Source organism: Danio rerio, chromosome 11 (genome assembly GCF_052040795.2).
Source record: "Danio rerio strain M-AB ecotype USA chromosome 11, GRCz13ab, whole genome shotgun sequence".
In the NCBI taxonomy this organism is placed as follows: Eukaryota; Metazoa; Chordata; class Actinopteri; order Cypriniformes; family Danionidae; genus Danio; species Danio rerio.
In genome coordinates, this window is record NC_141031.1 from 8,308,184 (window position 1) to 8,330,000 (window position 21,817).

The window sequence follows — 21,817 nt, forward strand, 5'->3', positions numbered from 1 at the left end:
TTTTTGGCTAAATTTTACATCCATGAATGTAAATTTTCAAAAAATAAAATAAAAAAACACCCTTACTTTTTATTTTTAGAGAGGACTTTGATGTATATGTGAACTCCTTAAAAAACTTTAATAATTATATTGCGTGTAAAACTCTTTCTCGGTGTAAATTATTTAAACTAGTTTAATTTGCTGGAATTTTATCAATGTAACCCTTTTTGTCTCTTTGTTCATTTTCTATTGCATACTAAAAAATAGTTTTCATCAAAACAAATATCTGGAAGTAAGGAAGTAGGTTAAACGAGTAGCTCACGCTTGTGACCAACTACATTTCCCATCGTTCTAGACTACATTACCCATGAACCCCTGCGTCTGCATTTGTTGGATTGTACTGGAAAAAAAGCGTAATATTGTATCAATGATCTTCAACCAGTAATATTAACACCATCTACATAAAACATCTAAAAAAAATTGGTAAGATTTTCATCCAAACTATTTAAAATGTTAATTGTGTTTTCTTTGGAAAACGGTAAATGTAATAAATGTTCAGTTAATGAAAGCTAGCAAGCTAATGAGTTTATCATCTGCTTCATTAATCGTCACATTATTTAATTCGTCATTAAAACATTTGTAAAATACAAAATTTATGTTTCGATTGTATTTTAGGCTACTCTTGTTTAGCCTGTCAGATTGCAGCTTCCGTCATTAGTTACATTTAGTCTTGTTGTAAATATGTATTTCGAAAGCTACGGTAAATGATTAAAAATCAAGTAAACTTTGCTTACAAAAATATTGGATGATTTATAATTAATTGAACAGCTTTTCTATGTGTTACTAGCGATGGCTGTCATTTTGTATATCGTGTTTTTCTTCATTGACGCTGAACCTGTCAAACCAGCTCCGTTGTGAAGCAAACCGCTTAACGTTAAGTTACATCTTAAAATGTCAGCAGTTCTCTTTGGTTTTAATATTTTGGCGAAGTGGAAATATTTTTTACTTTAAAATAACGTTCTTTATTTGTTTAAACATAGCTAATAAGTACTAGTATGGATTATAATGTTATTCTCTAGGGTTTGTTGTGGTTTTAAAATTTGGTTTATTCAATTGATAGATTGCATTGTTAAAAACGTCAGTTTACGTTACTGAATGAGTTTTTGATCATTTTCCTTGTAGTAATTCATGTCTGTATTAGTGTTTTGCAGTTACCACAACATTTATTCATAAACTTGGAGGTCTACTATATATGTTTATTGACAATGGGGTCAGTTTGGCACAGCGGGAGACTGAAGAAGATGGCATGAGCAGCACAAGAGGATAGAACACCTTTAATGGAATAGAGCAGCCTCATCTTTCTGACAAACAGGTGAGCGATAGTCGAGTTGTTGTTGAAATGAATAAATATGGTGTTATTGGTTGTTTTTTTAAGTGATTAATTTTTTTTCTCATTTTTTGTGTGTTATTCAGCAGTCATGGAAACCAAGGAAAATGGTTCAGTGGAGACCAAAAAGTAAGTTTATGTTATATCAATATGATAGTTTCTAATAAATCTTCAATACTTATTGTTTAAATGCTGGGGGTTATTGTTTTTTTGTTTTTTTAAAGGATTTTAAATGAAAGACTTGTTGCACTTTGTTTTAATTGTCCCTTTTACACATTCTGCAATTTAAGAATACACATGTAATTACAAAAAATGCCAGTAAATAAAGAAAAGATCTTCATCTGTTTGACAGCACACATGCTGCAAATCCTCACAACGCAAACACTTAAAAAAATAATAATAATAACTCGCTGCATTTTCAAATATAGCAAACAAATTAATGAAACGAGCTGCATTTTCTCACAACACAGACTATTTATGAAAAACATGTTGTTAGTATATGAAAAATGTAATTATTTATCTTGAATGTACTTTTAAAAAGTTGTTGATGTTGTAAAAAATCTACTTTTATCATCCTCTGCCACTGCTGCTGTATAATGTTTTGATGGTCTTTCACTTTTTACACAATTTTTGTGTGAAGTTTTTTGTTTCCATGTGTCAGATTACATATGTTAGGTTATAATAACTCTACTGAAAATCACTTTTCCTGATCTTTCAGAATGAAATGCCTACTTTACTACATCCAATCAGTTTGCTGTAGAAAAACAAGCCACGATCAAGTTCAGTTAAATTAGGAACTGCGTCACAATACAAAAAAATGGTTCATGTGGATTTTAAGGGATGCTTATAACTGCGATTTTAAGCCAAATAAAGTCATACCATATATCTTGTGGATTGTATAGGCATTCAGTCTTTGATTAAATCAAATTGGTGTATCATTTAAAGATTTTTCTCTTCCTAAATAGTTCTGTGGAGAATGGGCAGCTTACTGATCCAGCCCACTGGGCCGTAGCGGATGTGGTCAATTATTTTAAAGCGACAGGGTTTGAGGAGCAAGCCAACGCTTTCCAGGATCAGGTAGAGTTCATAATCATATTCATAATATCTTCAAAAGTCTTTATGGCAAGTATATTTATTGATAATTAAGTTGGATACTTTAAATTCTTTATTATTTTTCAGTTAAGTTTGATCAAATGTTTGTATTTATTGTACTGTATGTGATAATCATGTGCTAATGTTTGTGCTAATGTAGCATCATGACTTGCATTTACATGTCTGTATAATAAGTTTATGTTATTTATTATTGGTCGACCCGCTGGCTCAGTTACACTGAAACATCTGGCACACTTTACCACACAGCTACCATTTTAAGAACATTTGTAATAATTAATGACAAGTCTGTTTCCACACAGGTTATGTGTTTCATACACTGACAGTTTTGTTTGAAACTGACAACTAGATGTTTGAAATATGTTAACAGTTTTATGAAGCTATCCAAATTTTCCACTGTTAAAGGAACACTATACGTTTTTTAAAAATAGCCCATTTTACCATCCCCCTAGAGTTGAACAGTTGGGTTTTACCATTTTTTTTAATCCGTTCAGCTGATCTGTTTGTCTGCCAGGAACACTTTTAGCTTAGCTTAGCATAAGACAAAACTAATAGTCTAATTAATCTATTAGCATCTTGTATATATCTTGTATCAATATATCTTGACTCTTCTGTTGTTACATTGTTTACTAAAACCTTGAAGACATAGTCTAGGTTGATAAAATTGGAACTGTACTCTCATTCTGTAATGACAGGTGCATTAATATTGAGCTGTTACCGATTTATCTGGGGACTATTTTCAAGCGTAATTTCACTGCGTGTGCTGCAGCCATGGTACTGCTGGTATAAGTTTATTGATTATTACAGTAGAATGAAAGTCTAGTTCCTGGTCATATCGACCTAGAAAATAGCAACTTTCCAAAATGATTCTGATTCAATGATTTATGCTAAGCTAAGCTAAAAGTGCTTCCACCTGACATGGAGATTGAGTTAATGGATTCATAAAGGGTCAAACTCAACTGTTTAACTCTTGTTGGGCAATTGTAAAATGAGCCTTTTTCTTTAAAGGTGCTGTATGTACGTTTTTGACTCTTATAAAGAATAAAATGCTATAATATGTTTCCTGCTGAAAAATCCAGCTTAAACCAGCCTAGGCTGGTTGGCTGGTTTTAGCTGGTCAACCATGCTGGTTTTAGAGGGGTTTTGGCTATTTCCAGGCTGGTTTCCAGCCATTTCTGGCCTGGTCTTAGCTGGTCAGCCTGGAAAATGACTAGCTAAATCCAGCTAAAACCAGCTTGAGCAGCCTGGTTTAAGCTGGATATAGCTGGTTTTGGCTGGCCTCCCAGGTCAGGTTTTTTCAGGTTTTTTATTTTGAATTAATTAGCAACAATTTCAAAAACTTTTTTTTTCACTTTGTCATTATGGGGTATTGTGTGGAGAATTTTGAGGAAATAAATGAATTTAATTAATTTTAGAATAAGGCTGTAACATAAAAAAGTGTGGAAAAAATTAAGCGCTTTATAGTTTGTCAACAATAGGTTCAATCTAAAAATGTTGTTTTTAATACAGTAGTTTTAGTTGTAGACTCGGACATCAAATAAAAATACATTAGTTATTGCTTTTATCTTAATGCCTGTCCTAATAAATGTCTGCTTCCTTACAGGAAATCGACGGCAAATCCCTTTTATTAATGACTCGTAACGACGTTCTGACCGGACTTTCGATAAAACTGGGTCCTGCACTGAAGATATACGAGTATCATGTCAAGCCTCTCCAAACCCAACACTTAAAAAGTAACGTCTCGTAGCCGCTGCCGCTGCGTGGACACACGGAAGACAATCACAGCAGGGTAACTGCAGACAAAACTAACACACATTTGATGCATCTTGAAGAAAAACACACACACACACACATGGTGAATTATTGCTTTTAACGCCTCGTTCAGCATTACAGGCACACTTACTGTTTTCACTTTACCTTTGTTTAATAGTGTGTTCGTTCGGGTTTTGATTTTGTGTGCTTGTACATAACTCATTATTGCTTTTAAGGTTAAATTCTTAGTTTAATAAAAGTGAACTGTGATGTAAAATTGGAGAAAAAAAAATGAAACTCGACCCTTAAAGATGTTTCAGTGTAACGCGTGATGAAGTTTAATTGAAGAGGGACATTCATGTCACAGTTGATTTGATGGTTTGTTGGTGGTTGCTTTCCTTTTTGTTTTTTCCAGTTTTTAACAATCTGTTGATATACAAACTGATCGGATGTTCTGAAAATGATAGATTTGCTGTGGTTTACAGCTATAAAGGCTCAACGGATGACGGGTTTGTTTGCAGGAATGCTGCCGGGATGACAGGCCTTTTTGCTGTTATAAATTCTGTTTATTTATTTAATTCTGTAACTAACAGTGTGATTCCTAATGGATTGGTGAATTGTTGTTGTTGACAGATACGCTGCGACTCTGAAGCAGCTTGTGATACAGGGTGTTTTAAAAAGGTGAAACGAATGTGAGTGTAGCCTGCAATAAATGGTGCTTTTTCAGATTGCTGAAAAAAATCGACTTCTTGATTGTTATTGAAGTGCATGGTTTCCGCTACATTCATTCTTCCATGGTGGGGCGCCACACCAAAATTCATCCCGCCACGGCTACATTACAGCTTCTATTTAAAAAGATTTGGTCGTTTTTTAAATAGCAGGTTAAAATCGCACTGTAAACGTATGAAAAGGTAAGTTAATAATAACAGTGCAAACTTTTCTGTGACCGTAGTAGTGCTGTGCGTTCTGTTTAACCCTTTAAGGTTGCGTGCTGACTGACTTGACTGACAGGTGCGTGATGCATAAGACCAGCAAACACGGCGTAGCTTTCAGTTATGATGAACACAGTTTCAATAATTATACTTTAATTATAGATAAAGGTCTGTGACTTTATCTTGCTAGAGTTTATAGCCTTTTCACTTTACTTCAGGGCGCATTAATGCCGTGGTCCGCTCCGCAAGTCTATCGGAGACATTCATAAATATTCCTAGCAAATCTAATAAATGTTGGAGACATGCTCGGTACATGAACGCACTAAATCACACTTCTTATTTGAGGACGTGCAAGTAAATGTGCACTTGAGCAGCGGATATTTGAGGGCGCGCAGTTAGTTTTGTGCACAGAGGAAATCGGCGCTCAAGCAGAGATTGACATGCTCATAGGCTCATACGCTATGAATGCGATCTTGACTTAATACTGTGCCCATGACATTTGTCAATGAAATAACGCCACATGTAGTGGTAGATCTGTGTAAAATGGCCAACAGAGTCTGCCGCCACAGCTTGAAAAAATCCTAGAGGAAACACTGAAGTGCTGTTTTTATTTCCTTTGCATGTGTGGTATTTGAGTATATTTGATAATATTGTTTATCTATTATCTGACACTATTTTTTGTTTATATCTCTACTTTAAGGTTATGAAGCTAAAGATAATCATGGTTAAAAACTCAAACATTAAATCCAACTTGAATTAAAAGTGCGTTATGTAGGTTTTTACTATTTTAAAGCATGAAAATACCATAACGTTTGCAGATATTTAACATGCTAAGTTAACATACTTGTTTATCTGAAAAAACAATGCTAAATTCAGATATTCTGCTTTGAAAATGTGTGTTACGTGCTGGAATGGCTGTCTTTGATTTGGTCCCTTTACCTGCTCTCAAAGTATGCATCCGCAACTGAAATGCGACTTCTGGTGGACAGTAACAGACTCAGAAATGAGACGCAGATTCAGAGTTCCACATGAGGTGGTTATTAAAACATATTTAACCTTGCTAACATTATTAAATGAAGGTGCTGAGTCACTGATATGTGTTGGCTTGCGCGGAGTCAGTTCTAAAGTTTAATTTTAAATGTTTTATTTTATTTGTAAGATCTGAGGTATCTGCTGCTGCTTTCAGTATATGGCAATACATGTCATTTAAAATGGCATTTAAACTCGCATTATTAGCATTTAACACTGAATAAATCACATGAGGTGTCCCTGAGGTGATCAGTTTATCCTGTTGTTCACCAGTGAGACATAGAAGCCATTTCTACAATATAAATGTCAGTTGGTTGTGTTGGATCTTATAATCCTTATCCTATAATATGGAAAATATTTCTTCGGTGGCTTGCCATTGCTTTTAGTTAGAAAACAGTTCAATTTACCCTTTAGGCTCAATAGTCAGGCACACTCGCGTCAATCTGGCAAAACGCTTGCTTGAACTCTCGGAGGTCATTAATATCCAGCTGCAGACCCTCACAATCCAGCACACAAGATCTAGGCAGGGGCAAACCATATATGGTTATGGTGGATGTTAATGTTATTAACGTCTTCTTGGACCTCGTCATCAATATATTTTTACATATAGTGTTAATAAAAATGGTGTAAAAAATAGACAATAGTGTATACTATTTTACAAATATGAACACAAATCGAGATGGGCGAATAGGGAACGTTGATGGTCATTCAATATAATAGACTGAACAGTTTTCTATCAGTCATTATAGATGATCAGGCAATGTTTATCTGACGGAGTCAGTATAGCAGGTCAGTATAGCACTCTTTGGCTGGCTTTGCTGAAACATTTTTCAAAGATATATAAAAAATCTAAATTGGACAGGTTTAATTTATATTATAGATCCACTATAATGAAGGAAATAATAGCGGGATAATATGCATATAATACTTTACATTTAATACAAATCTTCTTACATTTAATAAATGTATAACACTATATTAATATTTTACTCCAGAGATTGACTAGTATTTTATTTTCAAATAATTTTTTCCCCACATTAAATACTTTAGTAATTTATAGAAAGTAATACATTGTTTTTAAACCATAAAGTACTCGTAATTTGTGGTAATTGCTGCAACAAGTGTAGTAAAACAAACTAATTCACTGTTTATATATACATATATAATAGGTGACATTGTGGCGCACTGGGATGCTCGCGTCGGTTTCCCCCACAAATCCAAAGACATGCACTATAGGTGAATTGGGTAAGCTAAAATTGACCATAGTGTGTGATTGAGTGTGTATGGATGTTTCCCAGTGATGGTTTGCTTTAAGCTATATATATTTTCTACAAAACAAACCATCATTATACAATAACTTATTACCCTAACCTACCTAATTAACCCAGTTAAGCCTTTAAATGGCCCTTTAAGCTGTATAGAAGTGTCTTAAAAATATATATAGTAAAATATTATTTACTGTCATCATAACAAAGATTATATAAATCAGTTATTAGAAGAAATTAAAAGTATTATGTTTAGAAATGTGTTGAGAAAAAAAAAACACGTGTTAAAATAAACAGAAATTGTACAATTCAGGGTGCTAATAATTCTGACTTCAACTGTGTGTGTGTGTGTGTGTGTGTGTATTGGAAACCCTAAAGTTGTGAAATACAGATGGCGATATTGCTCCTAAATAGTTAGTCGTCGTTGAGCAAGAAAAAGTAGAAGACTAATATGTCATTAATCATAAATGGTTCGCCCCTGCCTAGATCATATGTAAAACGTGTGTGGGTCTGCAGCTGGATATAGGAACTGAGTGAAAATGTGTTTTGATCCAGGTGTGCAATACCTAGTTCAGCCACTGGATGTCAAACTTACAAACTTTACCTTTAAAAAAAAGACACTGTAAAGTCTAAACATACACATTTCTGTGCAAATTTTGGATTTTCTCAAGATATCAATGTGTGTTAATCCCACATATAGGGCAATGTTTTCATCTCAATTTATTGTTTTATTTTCAAAAATGTTTTCCTTAGTGTGATAAATAAAACTATTAATAATTCTTCAAATTTTGTTTGTTGAAATGTAGACGACTGACCATGCTAGATTGCATCATATACTTTATTTGATTTGTGTACATGAGATGTCTGGTTCGTGAAGGTTGCTTGTCTTCACATTCTGGCTCGTGGTTTTCTGCACACAGTGCCTGTGATGTTTCCTGATGGATTATCAAGAGGAAGATAAACCTGAAAGATATATATGTACATGTAATACTTAGAAAATAATACTCCACATATCCATTATATTCTAAGGTGAAATGGGAAAAACATTCGTTATGTTCATATGTGTGTGGTTTTTCGAAATCTAGCAATAAAGTCATTCTAAAGAGGGGCAGCCCTAAAGGCCATTGTCAAAGCCTGAAATCTTTGGACTTTTAATAGAAGTTCAAATCAATCTGAACTGATGACGTGCATGTCACTTACGCTTTTTGTAAATTTCACTCACCTCATCCTTGTTCGAGAGTCCTATTTTTGTCATGTCGATGACAAAATAATGCTGGTTCGGCATAATTATCTCAATTTCCTCAACCTGTAATGACAATACATCATTTCAAAAATGACATTTAAATAAGACTTTCTACTTCGTTTGTATAAAATTAAGTTATATAATAAATCAGTAAGTCCTTCAAGGACATCCATAAAGGGTTGTGTACAGTATTCAATTCTTAACCCTTGTGTATTGTTTAAATTCATTCCATTTTCGTTAAATCCATGTGGCCTGTACCTTTCGTTATATACTTCTTCCCAACAGCACTGTAAAACCCAATAGTCAGATTTATCAATTGAAATGAGCACAGTTATCTCAAAATTTTCTGGAAATTACTTCTAGAGTTTTGAACTCAGGCTGCGTCTGAAACCGAATATTTCCATACTATACAGTACGCTAAAATCAGTATGTGAGCCGAGTAGTATGTCCAAATTCATAGAATTCGAAAGTCAGTATGCAAGAAGTGACCTGGATGACCTACTACTTCCGGCGAGATTCTGAAGTGCGCATCCCATGCACGCTGCGCTATCCCATGATGCCCCTTGAGAGATTTAATGAATTGGAGTGCAGCGACGCAACTGACGCAGGTAGGTCACATGACCATGACAAAGTGGCGGATGTAGTACGTCCGAATTCCTTTCATACTTTTCACATTCATACTGTATAGAACATACTTTTCTAATAGCCGAGTAGTAGGTTTAAATTTAAATGCAGTACCTACTGAGTAGTAGGCGATTTCGGACCCAGCCTCATTGAGCATTTATAATGTACACCTGCTGCTAACTAATTATCTCATTACTTCAACTGAAATGTTCACAGTACGCATAAGGATTAGTTTTTGAACTCACATGGTTCATAGCAATCGGTTTCCTTAAACCAGGGGTGTCCAAACTCTGTCCAGGAGAGCCGGTGTCCTGCGTAGTTTAGCTCCAACTTACTTTAACACACCTGCCTGGAAGTTTGTATTTCACCTAGAAAGAGCTTGATTAGGTTCAGGTGTGTTTAATTAGGGTTGGAATTAAAATAGGCAGGACACCGACCCTCCAGGACTGAGTTTTGGACACCCCTTCCTTAAGCTACAGTCACGCTAGAGTTTGTATGTGCGAAATTCTTACTTACGGCGCTGCGAAAAGGGGCGGGTTTTAACAAGCTTATTAGGCAATAAAAAAGCGAGCGATTGCTCCATGTTTTAAATTTCTGTCCAGAGATGTCATGTTTTGATCCTCAAGTGATCACACGCAGTCAAGTTATGTGATTTCGCAGGTCAGAGTTCACCAAGCTTGAACTTTGCACCGCAGCAACCTGCGAAAATTGACGCATGACCCTGCGTTTCCGGTCTGATGCATTCGCGTGCATATGAATGGAAGTCTATGGGAGGAAAAGCCCTGTGTGACCGCAGATGTAACTTTGTTGCTAAATGGTTAACATGGATTTTATTAAGAGAGTAGCTGTGTTTATGTGCTTCAGGAAGGCTGAAAAACAGCATCAATTAGTTCGGCTCTGTGTCTGATTCCACCAGATCCTTTCCGAGGTGCATCCAGCTCTGTGAGTTCATCAATTCCTCCAGAAACTGTACCTGGATGATGAAAGCTTTCAGTGGTGTTTCAGACTGAGCGGAGCCAAGTTTAATGAACTGTGGTCTGGTGTCATGAGAAATAGATTCCCCCCTGAGAATTGAGTCTGCCTATAGGACCACGAGTGATCATATTGTTTTGCTTGAATTGTAATAGGTATAGTTTGTAGTGGCTAATTATAAAGTACAGTATATAAAATCACGTTAATAATTTATAGAATGTAAAAAGCGTGACTGGCGACGCAATGGCGCAGTAGGTAGTGAAGGTCGCTGGTTCGAACCTCGGCTCGGCTCAGTTGGTGTTTTTGTGTGGAATTTGCATGTTCTCCCTGCGATCGCGTGGGTTTCTTTCAGGTGCTCCGGTTTCCCCAACAGTCCAAAGACATGTGGTACAGGTGAATTGGGTAGGCTAAATTATCCGTAGTGTATGAGTGTGTGTATGAATGAGTGTGTGGATGTTTCCCAGAGATGAGTTGCAGCTGGAAGGGCATCCGCTGCGTAAAAATATGCTGGATAAGTTGGCAGTTCATTCTGCTGTGGCGACCCCGGATTAATAAAAGGACTAAGCTGACAAGAAAATGAATGAATGAATGAATGAAAAAGCGTGACTATTTCATTTCACCATTAAAATGGCATGTATAAGCGTTATATTGATCCTTTCGATTACTTATGTATAATTAAAGGCATGCATGGGCTATGAAAATGAGCATTTTTTTATATTAAATTACATTATATATCTTTTATATTGTTTAGTTTGACCAGTTAGCTTATGTGCTAGCAGAATCATTATCGTTATGTTAGCCTTCTGGCTACAACAAGCTAACGCAGCTCTGATTAACCACACAACAAGGTATCACAATAATAGCTTTTGATCAGGCATGCCACGCAGACGATCCCTTAAGGGTCCTAAGTGGACTCGATTGCAGGGGTGGATTCGTTTTCCCACCATTTCCCCTAGGGGAGCCAACAACAAGCATTACGTCATAATCACGCCCCTAGAAGAGCAAGCTCATGATTGGATAATACGGCGTGTCAAACTCACAAAACTCGCGTTGCTTCATTCACACCGCCGAATGTCTATTTGCATCTTTGCATTGACTTAATATGTAAACTACTCACGTTTGATGCTTCATCCATGTCTAGTGTCAACGCACCATAATAATAGACATCAATAGGGAAAAACTGCCACAAACCTAACGAAAGTGTAGTAAATTTGCCCAAAGTGTTTTGGTGAGTTTTTCCTCAGCTTTTTCCCGAAATATGTGTCATAATACGGTTTATCACCAAAAAAAGTTACATTTGCTGGGAAACAGATAAAGTTGTGGCTAAATAAAGACTCAAAATTACCCCTGAGTGTATGAAAACAGTCTAAACAATAATAATAGAATAACTCTTCAAACACCACTAACAAAAGTTACACAATGCCTTTAGACATCAGTCTGACTTACTTCTGGAATTCTGTCAAGTACCAGGAGTTGTGTATCATAGAGAGTTTTCTGAACAGAAGGAGAGTACTCCCCACGATCGTAGGGTCCTGCAAACTTTTGAATGACGGTGTCCTTAACAGCTTTCCTACAAAAGAATTGCACAGAAAACATATAAAGCATAACATTTATTGCACATTTAAATGATCTGCTTTTTATTATGGCATGTTTTAAAGTGTTTCATTCACCATGCAGCGTCAAATGCCACATTTATCGTGTTGTAGCGCCATCTTGCATAGACAGAAGTACAGAAGAATCTGTCTTTTGCATCAGTCAGAGTGGTGAAACGATCTCGCAAAAAGCCCTCAAATCCAGTTTGTGTAGTCTTCAATACCTTCATGTCTTTTAGACCACTGTGAACCACTGGAGTCTCTGAGAAAAACACAACAAAAACATTAAATACATTTGCAGAAATAAAGCAATACTAGTTGTTCTCTTAGTAAACCACTATCACTTGTTGACTCTCTCATTTGTACTCACTACTCAGATATTGTTCGGCTTCACAGAAGCGCAAAGCCTCAGGGCAGTGGATGAAAGCATGGTTGTGCTCAACTCCATTCTGTTAAACACAAACAAGTGTTAATCAGCTATAAAATATAACATGAAAGTCTGCACAACTTCAAAACTGGGGCCTTTACCATGAAGCCTGACTAGCTGGATTAGCTGGCTAGCCTGTTAAGTGTGCACCTCTTAAGGAAATAGTGTTGTATACACCCCACTGAAGACATCCATCAGCCTACATATTTATTTTAGTTTGTTAAGCGCTAAGATTTGTTTCAAAACTATTTCTAAATGTAGTTCTAATTTCCCGCAAAACAACTCAGTTGTCACCATAAAAACCTCAAGAATTGCGTAGATTCAGCTCATTTTAAATAAGTAGTTTGAGCATATATATATTTATACCGTTGAAGTCAGAATTATTATACCCTTTTTGATTTTGCTTTTCTTTTTAAAAGATTTCCCAAATGATGTTTAACAGAGCAAGGAAGTTTTATTTCCGCTAGAAACAAAAAAAAGTTTTAAATTTTTTTATGAACCATTTTAAGGTCAAAATTATTAGCCCCTTCTAAGCTATATAAATTTTTTTTGCGATAGTCTACAGAACAAACCACTGATATACAATCACTTGCCTAAAAACCCTAACCTGCCTAGTTATCCTAATTAACCTAGTTAAGCCTTTAAATGTCACTTTAAGCTGTAAAGTGTATATATATATATATATATATATATATATATATATATATATATATATATATATATATATATATATATATAGAGAGAGAGAGAGAGAGAGAGTGTATTATGTATCACGACACATTTTAATTAATTAAATACCAGTGACACGAGGAATTACCAGTAAGAAAAGCAACAATATTCAGTAGTGTCACCCATAAGAAAAGTAACACCAGTGACATTTTTAATTTAAAAAAAAGCATTTTACAAAAGGTCTGCTGCAAGGTACACTGAAAAAAAATTGCTACAATGTATATGGGTTGAATTTAAACAAATTAAATGTAGTAATGATGAGCAACCTGATTTGTTTGTTTGAATTGAGCCTAAATAATTCTTTACAACCACTTACCCTAAAAAAAATTATTCCAAGGAATCTTCTTTTTTTTTCAGTGTATCTAAAAACGTGTTGACAATTATAGTATTGAACTAAATGATTTGAACTACTTAATGAAGTAGTTTACTTCTTTTCATTTTTTTTTTTTTTGGTGACCTAAGACGTGATGCCAATTAAAAGCTTCATATTAAATCATGAGCTAAATATGACTAATATTTAAAAATGATAGGGGTGTTACAATGAACCTTTCTTCATATAACTTTAGAAAATAGGAAGTATATGTCAAATTATGTCACTAGAGAGATTTTTATTTAAAAAAAGAGAGATTTTTGTTAAACTGTGTGACACAATTCCAGGAAACTACTACTTTAATGGTAGAAATCTGTTTTTGACCTCAAAATAAAGCACTGTGAGGACAAGCATTTTTATTTATTTCTGTCAAAGCTAAGGACAGAAAAAGTGACGTCTCCATATAATGACCCTTAAATACTTTTTAAAGCCTTTGTACTGTATATATAGTAGTTTGGTGTAGCAGTAACAGCACCTTTTCCAGTCTTTTCCAGGGAACTTCATCAATGTTGACCTTCACTCTTGTGACATGATTGAACGCTGTGAGGAAATGTTCACAGATATCCAGTGCAAAGCTCTCAATGCTTTTAATCTGCAAGACAAGAATTATATATCATTTTGTTATATATATATATATATATATATATACACACTCACAGTTGAAGTCAGAATTATTAGCCCCCTTTTGATTTTTTTTTTCTTTTTTTAATATTTCCCAAATGATGTTTAACAGAGCAAGGAAATTTTCACAGTATGTCTGATAATATTTTTTTTCTTCTGGAGGAAGTCTTATTTGTTTTATTTCGGCTATAATAAAAGCAGTTTTACATTTTTTAAAAACCAATTTTGGGACAAAATTATTAGCCCCTTTAAGCAAATTTTTTTTTTCGATAGTCTAAAGAACAAACCATCGTTATACAATTACTTGCCTAATTACCCTAACCTGCCTAGTTCACCTTATTAACCTAGTTAAGCCTTTAAATGTCACTTTAAACTGTACAGAAGTGTCTTGAAAAATATCAAGTAAAATATTATTTACCTATATCATGGCAAATTTAAAATAAATCCGTTATTAGAAATGTTTTTAAAACTATTATGCTTAGGAATGTGCTGAAACAATCTTCCCTCCATTAAACAGAAATTTGGGAAAAAATAAACAGGGGCACTAATAAGTCAGGGGGGCTAATAATTCTGAAGTCAACTGTATATATATAAATCTTGTGCTTTAATTTATACTGACATGACCTAAAATGACAGTTCATAGTTCAAACGTGCCTTGAGAATCACTTTCTTTACCCTACTTGACCATGAAAAAAGGGTTACATTAAACAAATAAAAATGCCTACCCCTTTTAGTTTGGCAAGAGCGTGGACGGTGTTTTTGACGGTGTCAGTGGGGATGATGTCAGAGTTGTCTCCTGTTAGATAGTCTTTGCGGGTCTTAAGGGTTAACTGAACGTTTGCAATCAGCTCAATAATATGGTGATGGTTCCCTTCACGCCGGATGTGAAGAACTTTAACCATATTCTTTCCATAGCCGGTTCTCACAAACTCCACATTCTAGATAAAACACATTAGTAAATGTCAATGCAGCTGAAATGTTTCTTTTTTGAAAGAGAGTCTGATAACGTGTCCATAACATTTAATGAAAAGTCCCTTCCTTTACCTGATTTGAGGTAGTGGCCATGCCTGTTTCAGGAGTCACCGCTGACTGCACCAGTGATTGGAGGAGATTTTGGATAGAGCAAAGGGTTTTGCTAAAGAGGTGGCGTCACATACTAGTTATCATGTTTTTAATTGGTCCAAATGTTCAGTGATCTGTCCCACCTCCACAACCATGCAAAGAGGTGGTGATTTGCTGATAACCCTCCAAAAACAAGCCATCTTTTTCTTTTTATTTACACGGTGACCACTGTCACGTCCTTCTTCGCCCTGTCCATGACCCACAAATTCATGTGGCCGACTGCTCCCCCTTCACCACCCCTAAATCAACCAAAGTTCAGCATATTTTTTGAGGGACAGGAGAAAATGTGGCTTAAGCTGGTAACATTTAATAGTCGTCAAAGGGTTTTCTGGGATAACTAAATGGATAGTTCACCCAAAAAAGACAGTTCTGACATCATTTACTCAAACTTTTATGAGTTACTTTCTTCTGTTGAACATTAAAGGAGGTATTTCCAAGAAAGCTGGATACCTGTTACCATTCACTTTCATTGTATCTGTTTTTTCTACAGCCATACTATTTTCAGCTTTCTTCAAAATAGCTTCTGCTTTGTTCAACAAACTCATAAAGCATTAAGGCCAGTTCATACTTCTGAGTCAAGTGTGCACAGATGGTCTGGCAATGCCTTTGCACAGTTGCAAACCATTCACCAAATCCTGTCGAATAACTCTCAAAAATGTAACTAGAATTTGCAGCACTGCTTAGCACAAGAGCTATGATTAGTTGGCTTGGTGGTGGTGGTGAGTGTGGGCGGGGCCGAGAGCTGCGGTAGAGGAGTAAATCTTGTGACGCAAGTTTAACAAGTTAAGATTTAGAGCCTTATCACACACCTGGCGCAATAAGGTGCAAGACGAGTTTGGCGCGATTTGTTGCTATTTTCAGACCAGCGCAACTGTAATTTTTATATGTTGCACTAAGTTGTTTAAATAGCAAATCCATTTGCGCCACTTGTGGACTCAGTTTTCTGCTGGTTTAAAAAGGAGGTGTGTTAAGGCTCATTGTTGGAGCGTTGCTATTTTGAGCAACTGAAAAAGATCGCAACACTGACCAACTAAAAGTTTGTAACGCGTAGAGTTAGGTAATAAATACAGGATAGCTCATCCAACTCATGTTGTAGCAGGAAAAACAAATCAAACCTCACACGGGTCGCAGTCCACAGCAGGAGGTTTATTTCCCTTTCAACAGCGTCACTGTATCTTACAGAAAAATAACTTAATTCGAGCATCAGAAAGACAAAGATAAACATCGGAGCTGCACACATGCGGTTCTCGTGTTATGCCTCTGGTGTTACATGCGTCTGCGGACTGTCAACACACACACCTAAAATGGCGATTCTCCCTCTTAAAGGAACCTTATCCCATTTTTACTTGTTACAAGCTGCTCTAAAATCCAGTGCAGAGCGCATTAGTTATGCACATATGCAGGCCCACACATTGCTTAATACACACAGGATGTACAGCAATACACAAATATCTGTATCATATATATATATACATGAAAAAAATTAATGGATTAAAATGTTACAAAAGGCGACACAGTGGCGCAGTTGGTAGTGCTGTCGCCTCACAGCAAGAAGGTCACTGGTTCGAGCCTCTGCATTTCTGTGTGGAGTTTGCATGTTCTCTCTGCGTTCGCATGGGTTTCCTCCGGGTGCTCCAGTTTCCCCCACAGTCCAAAGACATGCGGTACAGGTGAATTGAGTAGGCTAAATTGTCCATAGTGTGTGTGTGGGTGAGTAAATAGTGAATACATTTTCTTCTTAAAATCCCTCTAAAGTCACTATGAAATCAAAATGTACTCTTCTCATTTTTATATGTATGTATTAGAGCTTAAACAATGGATCTGTGCATTTCATTATTTTGTAAAAATTCATTTGCTTCCATAATCTTTTATCAAATACCATAACCTTCCCTGCCCTCCTTGAAACAACTCAGGCCGTACTCACACTAGGTAGAGTTGCCTCGAACCGGGCCAAAGCATGCTTGTCCCCCCTCCCGTCTCCCCCAACAACCCGCACTCACACCATATCGGGCCTCGGCACGCTTACGTCATCGCTGCTGCGCTGTTCAGTGAGAAGCGCTCTCTCTCACTCAGCAGCACAGTGGAGATTTCTCTAGTTATATCGTTTCAGTTGTTTGTTATGCAGTGACATGCAGTGAAATATTTTGCCAAACAGTCCTTAGGGATGCGGTGACACGCAGTCAGATATTTTGCTGAACAGATCCGCCACTTTTGGCGCTCATAAACAATCATAAAGCCCTCGTGCTGCAGGAATAAGGAGGTCTGCTGAAGGCGCGCAGCTGGCGTGCTGTGAGCAGTTTGCGTCTTTAATAAACTACGGCAGTTTGCGTTCACTGAACAGTAGGATTGATTAATAAATCCATATGAAACAGTCCCTTAAAAGTCACGTCTCGCTTTCAGTTTAGGGCTTTGGCGCGTTTTGCACTCACACACAAGCGTACCGCGCCAAAGCCCAAGTGAACCGCGCTCAAGCCCACCTCTTTCAACTGGGCCAGGGCCGGCCAAGTGAACCGTGCTTGAGCTCGATTCAGCGCACTCACACTTCTCAAACGATCTGGAAAACGAGCCTGAGCACGGCACGGATGTCATAGTGTGAGTAGGCCCTTAAATTCACCTCTGGTCATATGGAATGCCTTTCAGGAGGCCCTAGCAGGGTGTGTCTGGTTTTGCTTTGCCTTTATCTATTCGTCAATCTTCCTTCTTTTTGTTAGCAACACCCATCTTCTAACAAACCATTCGGTTCCCAAAGTACAAAATCATGCGCTGCCTTGCTTTTTTTCTTCTAATTTCAAGAGGGGGGAGCAAAGCATATTACATTTGAATTAAAAACATTTGAAAAATGTGTGAACAATAGTTCCTTAAAAGCCCGACATCTCCACACAGCACACACATACGTTCTTTGTATGGTAACATCATTGATAGTACGTGACCCTAATTTACACAGTTTAGGGGAGAAATTTGCAATTCTGGATTTCTTAACCAGATTTTCATGTCTCCAGTCTCTTTCATGGAAAGCTTCCTAACATCGCTGCTTCTTTTTTGTCTCTAGATTACAGCTGCATAATGTCTGTCATGAGACACACTTCCTCTTTTTTACACTACGGTAGCTGCTCGGAACTAGAGAAAACGTCTCTCTTTCTGTTGTCATTCAAACAGGAAACTCAGACAATTTCCAGACAGAAATGTTTATGTTGTTTCAACTTTCTGCGTGCTGCTTGTTGTTTTTGATGGGTTTCTCGGAGGCAGTGATATCCTGCTTAAATGAGGATGGTCAGCCGGTGGACTGGTAGGTTTAAATCAATAGTTAACTGATTGTTGACGTTGATCATATAGCAGTGCACTTTATATGCAATGATGTCTATCAGCATTGTAATTCTGCAATCTTATAAAAGGTTTATTATGTACAAACTTCCCATTTACAAGATGGAGGTTAAGGGAAGCGGAGTAGACTACATGTATCTGGACCCATCCATCATGGATTTTCAGATAAGTAAATACACAGTCAACAGCAGTAATGGAGCTTTAGGAAGAACATTGACACAGCTCTACTCTGGCTATACAGTAAGCTCTATGATCATTATAATTATTATAATCTTCAACCATCTGTAATATAAATCTTAATTGTTATGGCTATTAAAAATGTTTGTAAAATTGATAATATACATTTTTAACAGGGCTCTTTGTTGTTTATAAGGATTGTTTAACAGACAATTGTTTCACTGATCTATATACACTACCAGACAAAAGTCTTGTCGCCTATCCAAATTTAGGAACAACAAATAATAATTGATCATTTGCTATCAGAAGTGGCGTATATGAAAGTTAAAGGCCTCTAGATTATTTTACCAAAATAAAATATGATCATGCCTTGATTCTTAATTATTTAATTAGGGCAGTAGGACAGTAAGGTCTGACTTTACTTTGACCAGAGGTGTCAAACTCATTTTAGCTCAGGGGCCACATGGGGGAAAATCTATTCCCAAGCGGGCCGGACCAGTAAAATCATGGTATATATAACTTAAAAACAACAACTTCAGATTGTTTTCTTTGTTTTAATACGATCAACATAAAACATAAAGCTGGAGTGTGAGGACGACACGATCTCACAGAAATTCTGAACTTTTTGATTTAGTTGCTAATTCATATGGATTTATACAATCTCATTCATACAATTTAGTACGATTTGCTTGTCCACCAATGATAGTTGGGTTTAGGGGTGTGGGTGCCACGCCTCTTTTTTTTAAATCGTAAATTTTCGTATGACTGAACTTGTATGAATTAGCCACAAAACTGACAAAATGTGAAATAGTTACATTTCCTTATGAGAACACCTCAGTGTGGTATGGCAGGGCATAGATTTGGTCTTTCTCTTTGAGAAGGCTGTAAAACTGATGCCGATTCAGGATTCTTTATCGCAGGGGTTCTCAACCTTTTTTCACTTTGGGCCCCACTTTTCACTGATCAAATTTTGTAGGCCCATCTGAAAAATATATTTTCTTAAAAATGAAATGAAATGCTTATTTAAACCTTTATTTATTATAAATATATGTATTATATATATATATATATATATATATATATATATATATATATATATATATATATATATATATATATATATATATATAAAATATATTTGTTGTGCCTTCAATTATTTTCTATTATTAGCGTTATTTTAAAAATTATATAATATTATTTCAATTTAATTATATATCAAATTAAAACTAAATAATATATATATATATATATATATATATATATATATATATATATATATATATATATATATATATATATATATATATATATATTAAAGCTACTTTTTTAACATGCACAGATTCAAAGAGAACCACAGGTCAACAGGGACATGAATGAAGTTGCCATCCAGTGGACACAACTGGGACAGCAGTTTCTTTTATTGAAAAATTGCAGCTTGTTTTTATACTTTACAGAATCATCTCGCGGGCCAAATTAAACCTGTATGCGGGTCTAATCCGGCCCAGGGGCCAGTACATTTGACACCCCTGGCTTAGACAAAAGTGAGTACTGAGTATTGATTATATGAATATTGTGTATGAATCCCATGAGCTTGGAGGACTGGATCCATAAATCTCTGCAATAACTCAAATTACTTATTAATAAAGTCATCTTGAATGGCAAAGAAAGCGTTCTTTCAGGACTCTCAGACTTCATCAAGATTCTTTGTGTTCATCTTCAATGCCTCCTCCTTCATTTTACCCTCGACATGCTCAATAATGTTCATCTCTGGTTAGTGGGCTGGCAAATCCTGGAGCACCTTGACTTTCTTTGCTTTCAGGAACTTTGCTGTAGAGGCTGAAGTGAGGAGCGCTATCCTGCTGAAGAATCTGCCCTCTCCTGTAATGCAATGGGCAGCACAAATGTCTTGGACGTTGCCATCCACTCTGCAGATCTCTCACACGCCCCCATACTGAATATAACCCCTAACCATAATTTTTTCACCAAACTTGACCGATTTCTTTGAGAATCTCCAGGTCCAGGTGGGTTTGAATAGGTCTCCTACAGTATTTGTGATAAATGGGATGAAATTCAACAGACAACAAATCTACCTTCTGCCACTTTTCCAAATGATCAACTAGAAGTCAAGTTATTATTTATTGCTCTTACAACTGGGATCGACGACAAGACTTTTGTCAGGTAGTGTACATTTGTGCTTGAAAGTGTGCATACCCTTCGCAGAATCTGTTAAAATATTGTTATTTTTTTAATTTAGTAGTGTTCTGGGTAAGATATTTCAGATAAAAGATGTTTAGATACAGTAGTTCACATTCAAAGTGAATATTTAAAAAATAGCAAGACTTGAATGGGTGTTGTTCAGTAACTGAAGGACAACTGTGATGTCAAATGTTGACTAATGTAATTCAAGACAAAAACACACACACACACACACACACACACATATATATATATATATATATATATATATATATATATATATATATATATATAAATAATAACCCACTGCAAAAGTTTGTATATACCTTTTTTGAGCAGTGTGTGTGGTTATCAAATGATCTATGCATGTTTTTCTGTAACGGTTGTTCATGAGTCTCTTGTTTGTTCTGAACAGTTAAACTGCTGCTTTTCTCGACAAAAAATTCCTGTGTCCTGCAGTTTTTTCAGTTTTTCAGCATCTTTTGCAGATTTGAACCCTTTCCAGTAGTGAATGTATGATTGTGAGATCCAACTTTTCCTTTTGAGGAGGACTGAGGGACTCAAACCCAGCTATTACAGTAAATAAAAAAGATTCAAATGCTTACGTTCACTATCTAAAACGTCTTACTCAGGACAATACTGCATAGTCTCTCACAGATTTTGTATGATCTCTTATTTTATTACAATTCTTCACAATTTAACAGATTCTGTAAAGTGTAAGCAAACTCTCAATAACTACTTTTTGCTGCACTCATATTAGTGCACTTTTTACATTTCAGTCCAACAGCTCAGTGTATATGCTTTACAATGATGCTCCACCAGAACTGAAGTACCCAAGCAAGTACGGACATACAAAAGGTACTTTTATGTGTGTGGTGTTTTGTATTTATTTACACTATGCATTCAGAAGATTGGGGACTGTAGCAGGGCCAGAGTGGGACTCCTTTTCAGCCCTGGAGTTTCAAGCCT

At 36.0% G+C, this 21,817-nt stretch overlaps 3 protein-coding genes across 10 annotated transcripts in view; 2 read left to right on the forward strand and 1 right to left on the reverse strand.

Annotated features, from left to right (window-relative positions):
- Positions 1-339: 339 nt before the first annotated feature.
- Positions 340-4,969, forward strand: samd13 (sterile alpha motif domain containing 13). Of its 4 annotated transcripts, none has more exon segments than NM_001076739.2 (5): positions 340-462; positions 1,181-1,351; positions 1,453-1,495; positions 2,332-2,443; positions 4,080-4,969. In NM_001076739.2, coding segments are annotated over 3 exon segments (294 nt in total). In that variant the 5' UTR covers positions 340-462; positions 1,181-1,351; positions 1,453-1,457; the 3' UTR covers positions 4,224-4,969.
- A 3,309-nt stretch (positions 4,970-8,278) lies between these two features.
- On the reverse strand, positions 8,279-15,122 carry uox (urate oxidase). The gene is given in 8 exon segments (NM_001002332.1): positions 8,279-8,417; positions 8,677-8,760; positions 11,740-11,863; positions 11,964-12,147; positions 12,256-12,334; positions 13,887-14,003; positions 14,758-14,970; positions 15,077-15,122. Coding segments are annotated over 8 exon segments (897 nt in total). The 5' UTR covers positions 15,098-15,122; the 3' UTR covers positions 8,279-8,342.
- A 3,160-nt stretch (positions 15,123-18,282) lies between these two features.
- Positions 18,283-21,817, forward strand: part of dnase2b (deoxyribonuclease II beta) — a 19,953-nt gene continuing 16,418 nt past the window's right edge. For 2 of the 5 annotated variants that reach the window (XM_087273294.1, XM_087273292.1), the window contains exons 1-3: positions 18,283-18,440; positions 18,547-18,715; positions 21,628-21,706. In XM_087273294.1, coding sequence (XP_087129420.1) covers positions 18,337-18,440; positions 18,547-18,715; positions 21,628-21,706 — 352 coding nt within the window. In that variant the 5' untranslated portion in view covers positions 18,283-18,336. Of the gene's footprint in view, positions 18,441-18,546; positions 18,716-19,991; positions 20,831-21,627; positions 21,707-21,817 lie in introns of those variants that run through there. The other 3 variants (XM_087273293.1, XM_087273295.1, XM_087273296.1) reach the window with 3 other exon arrangements.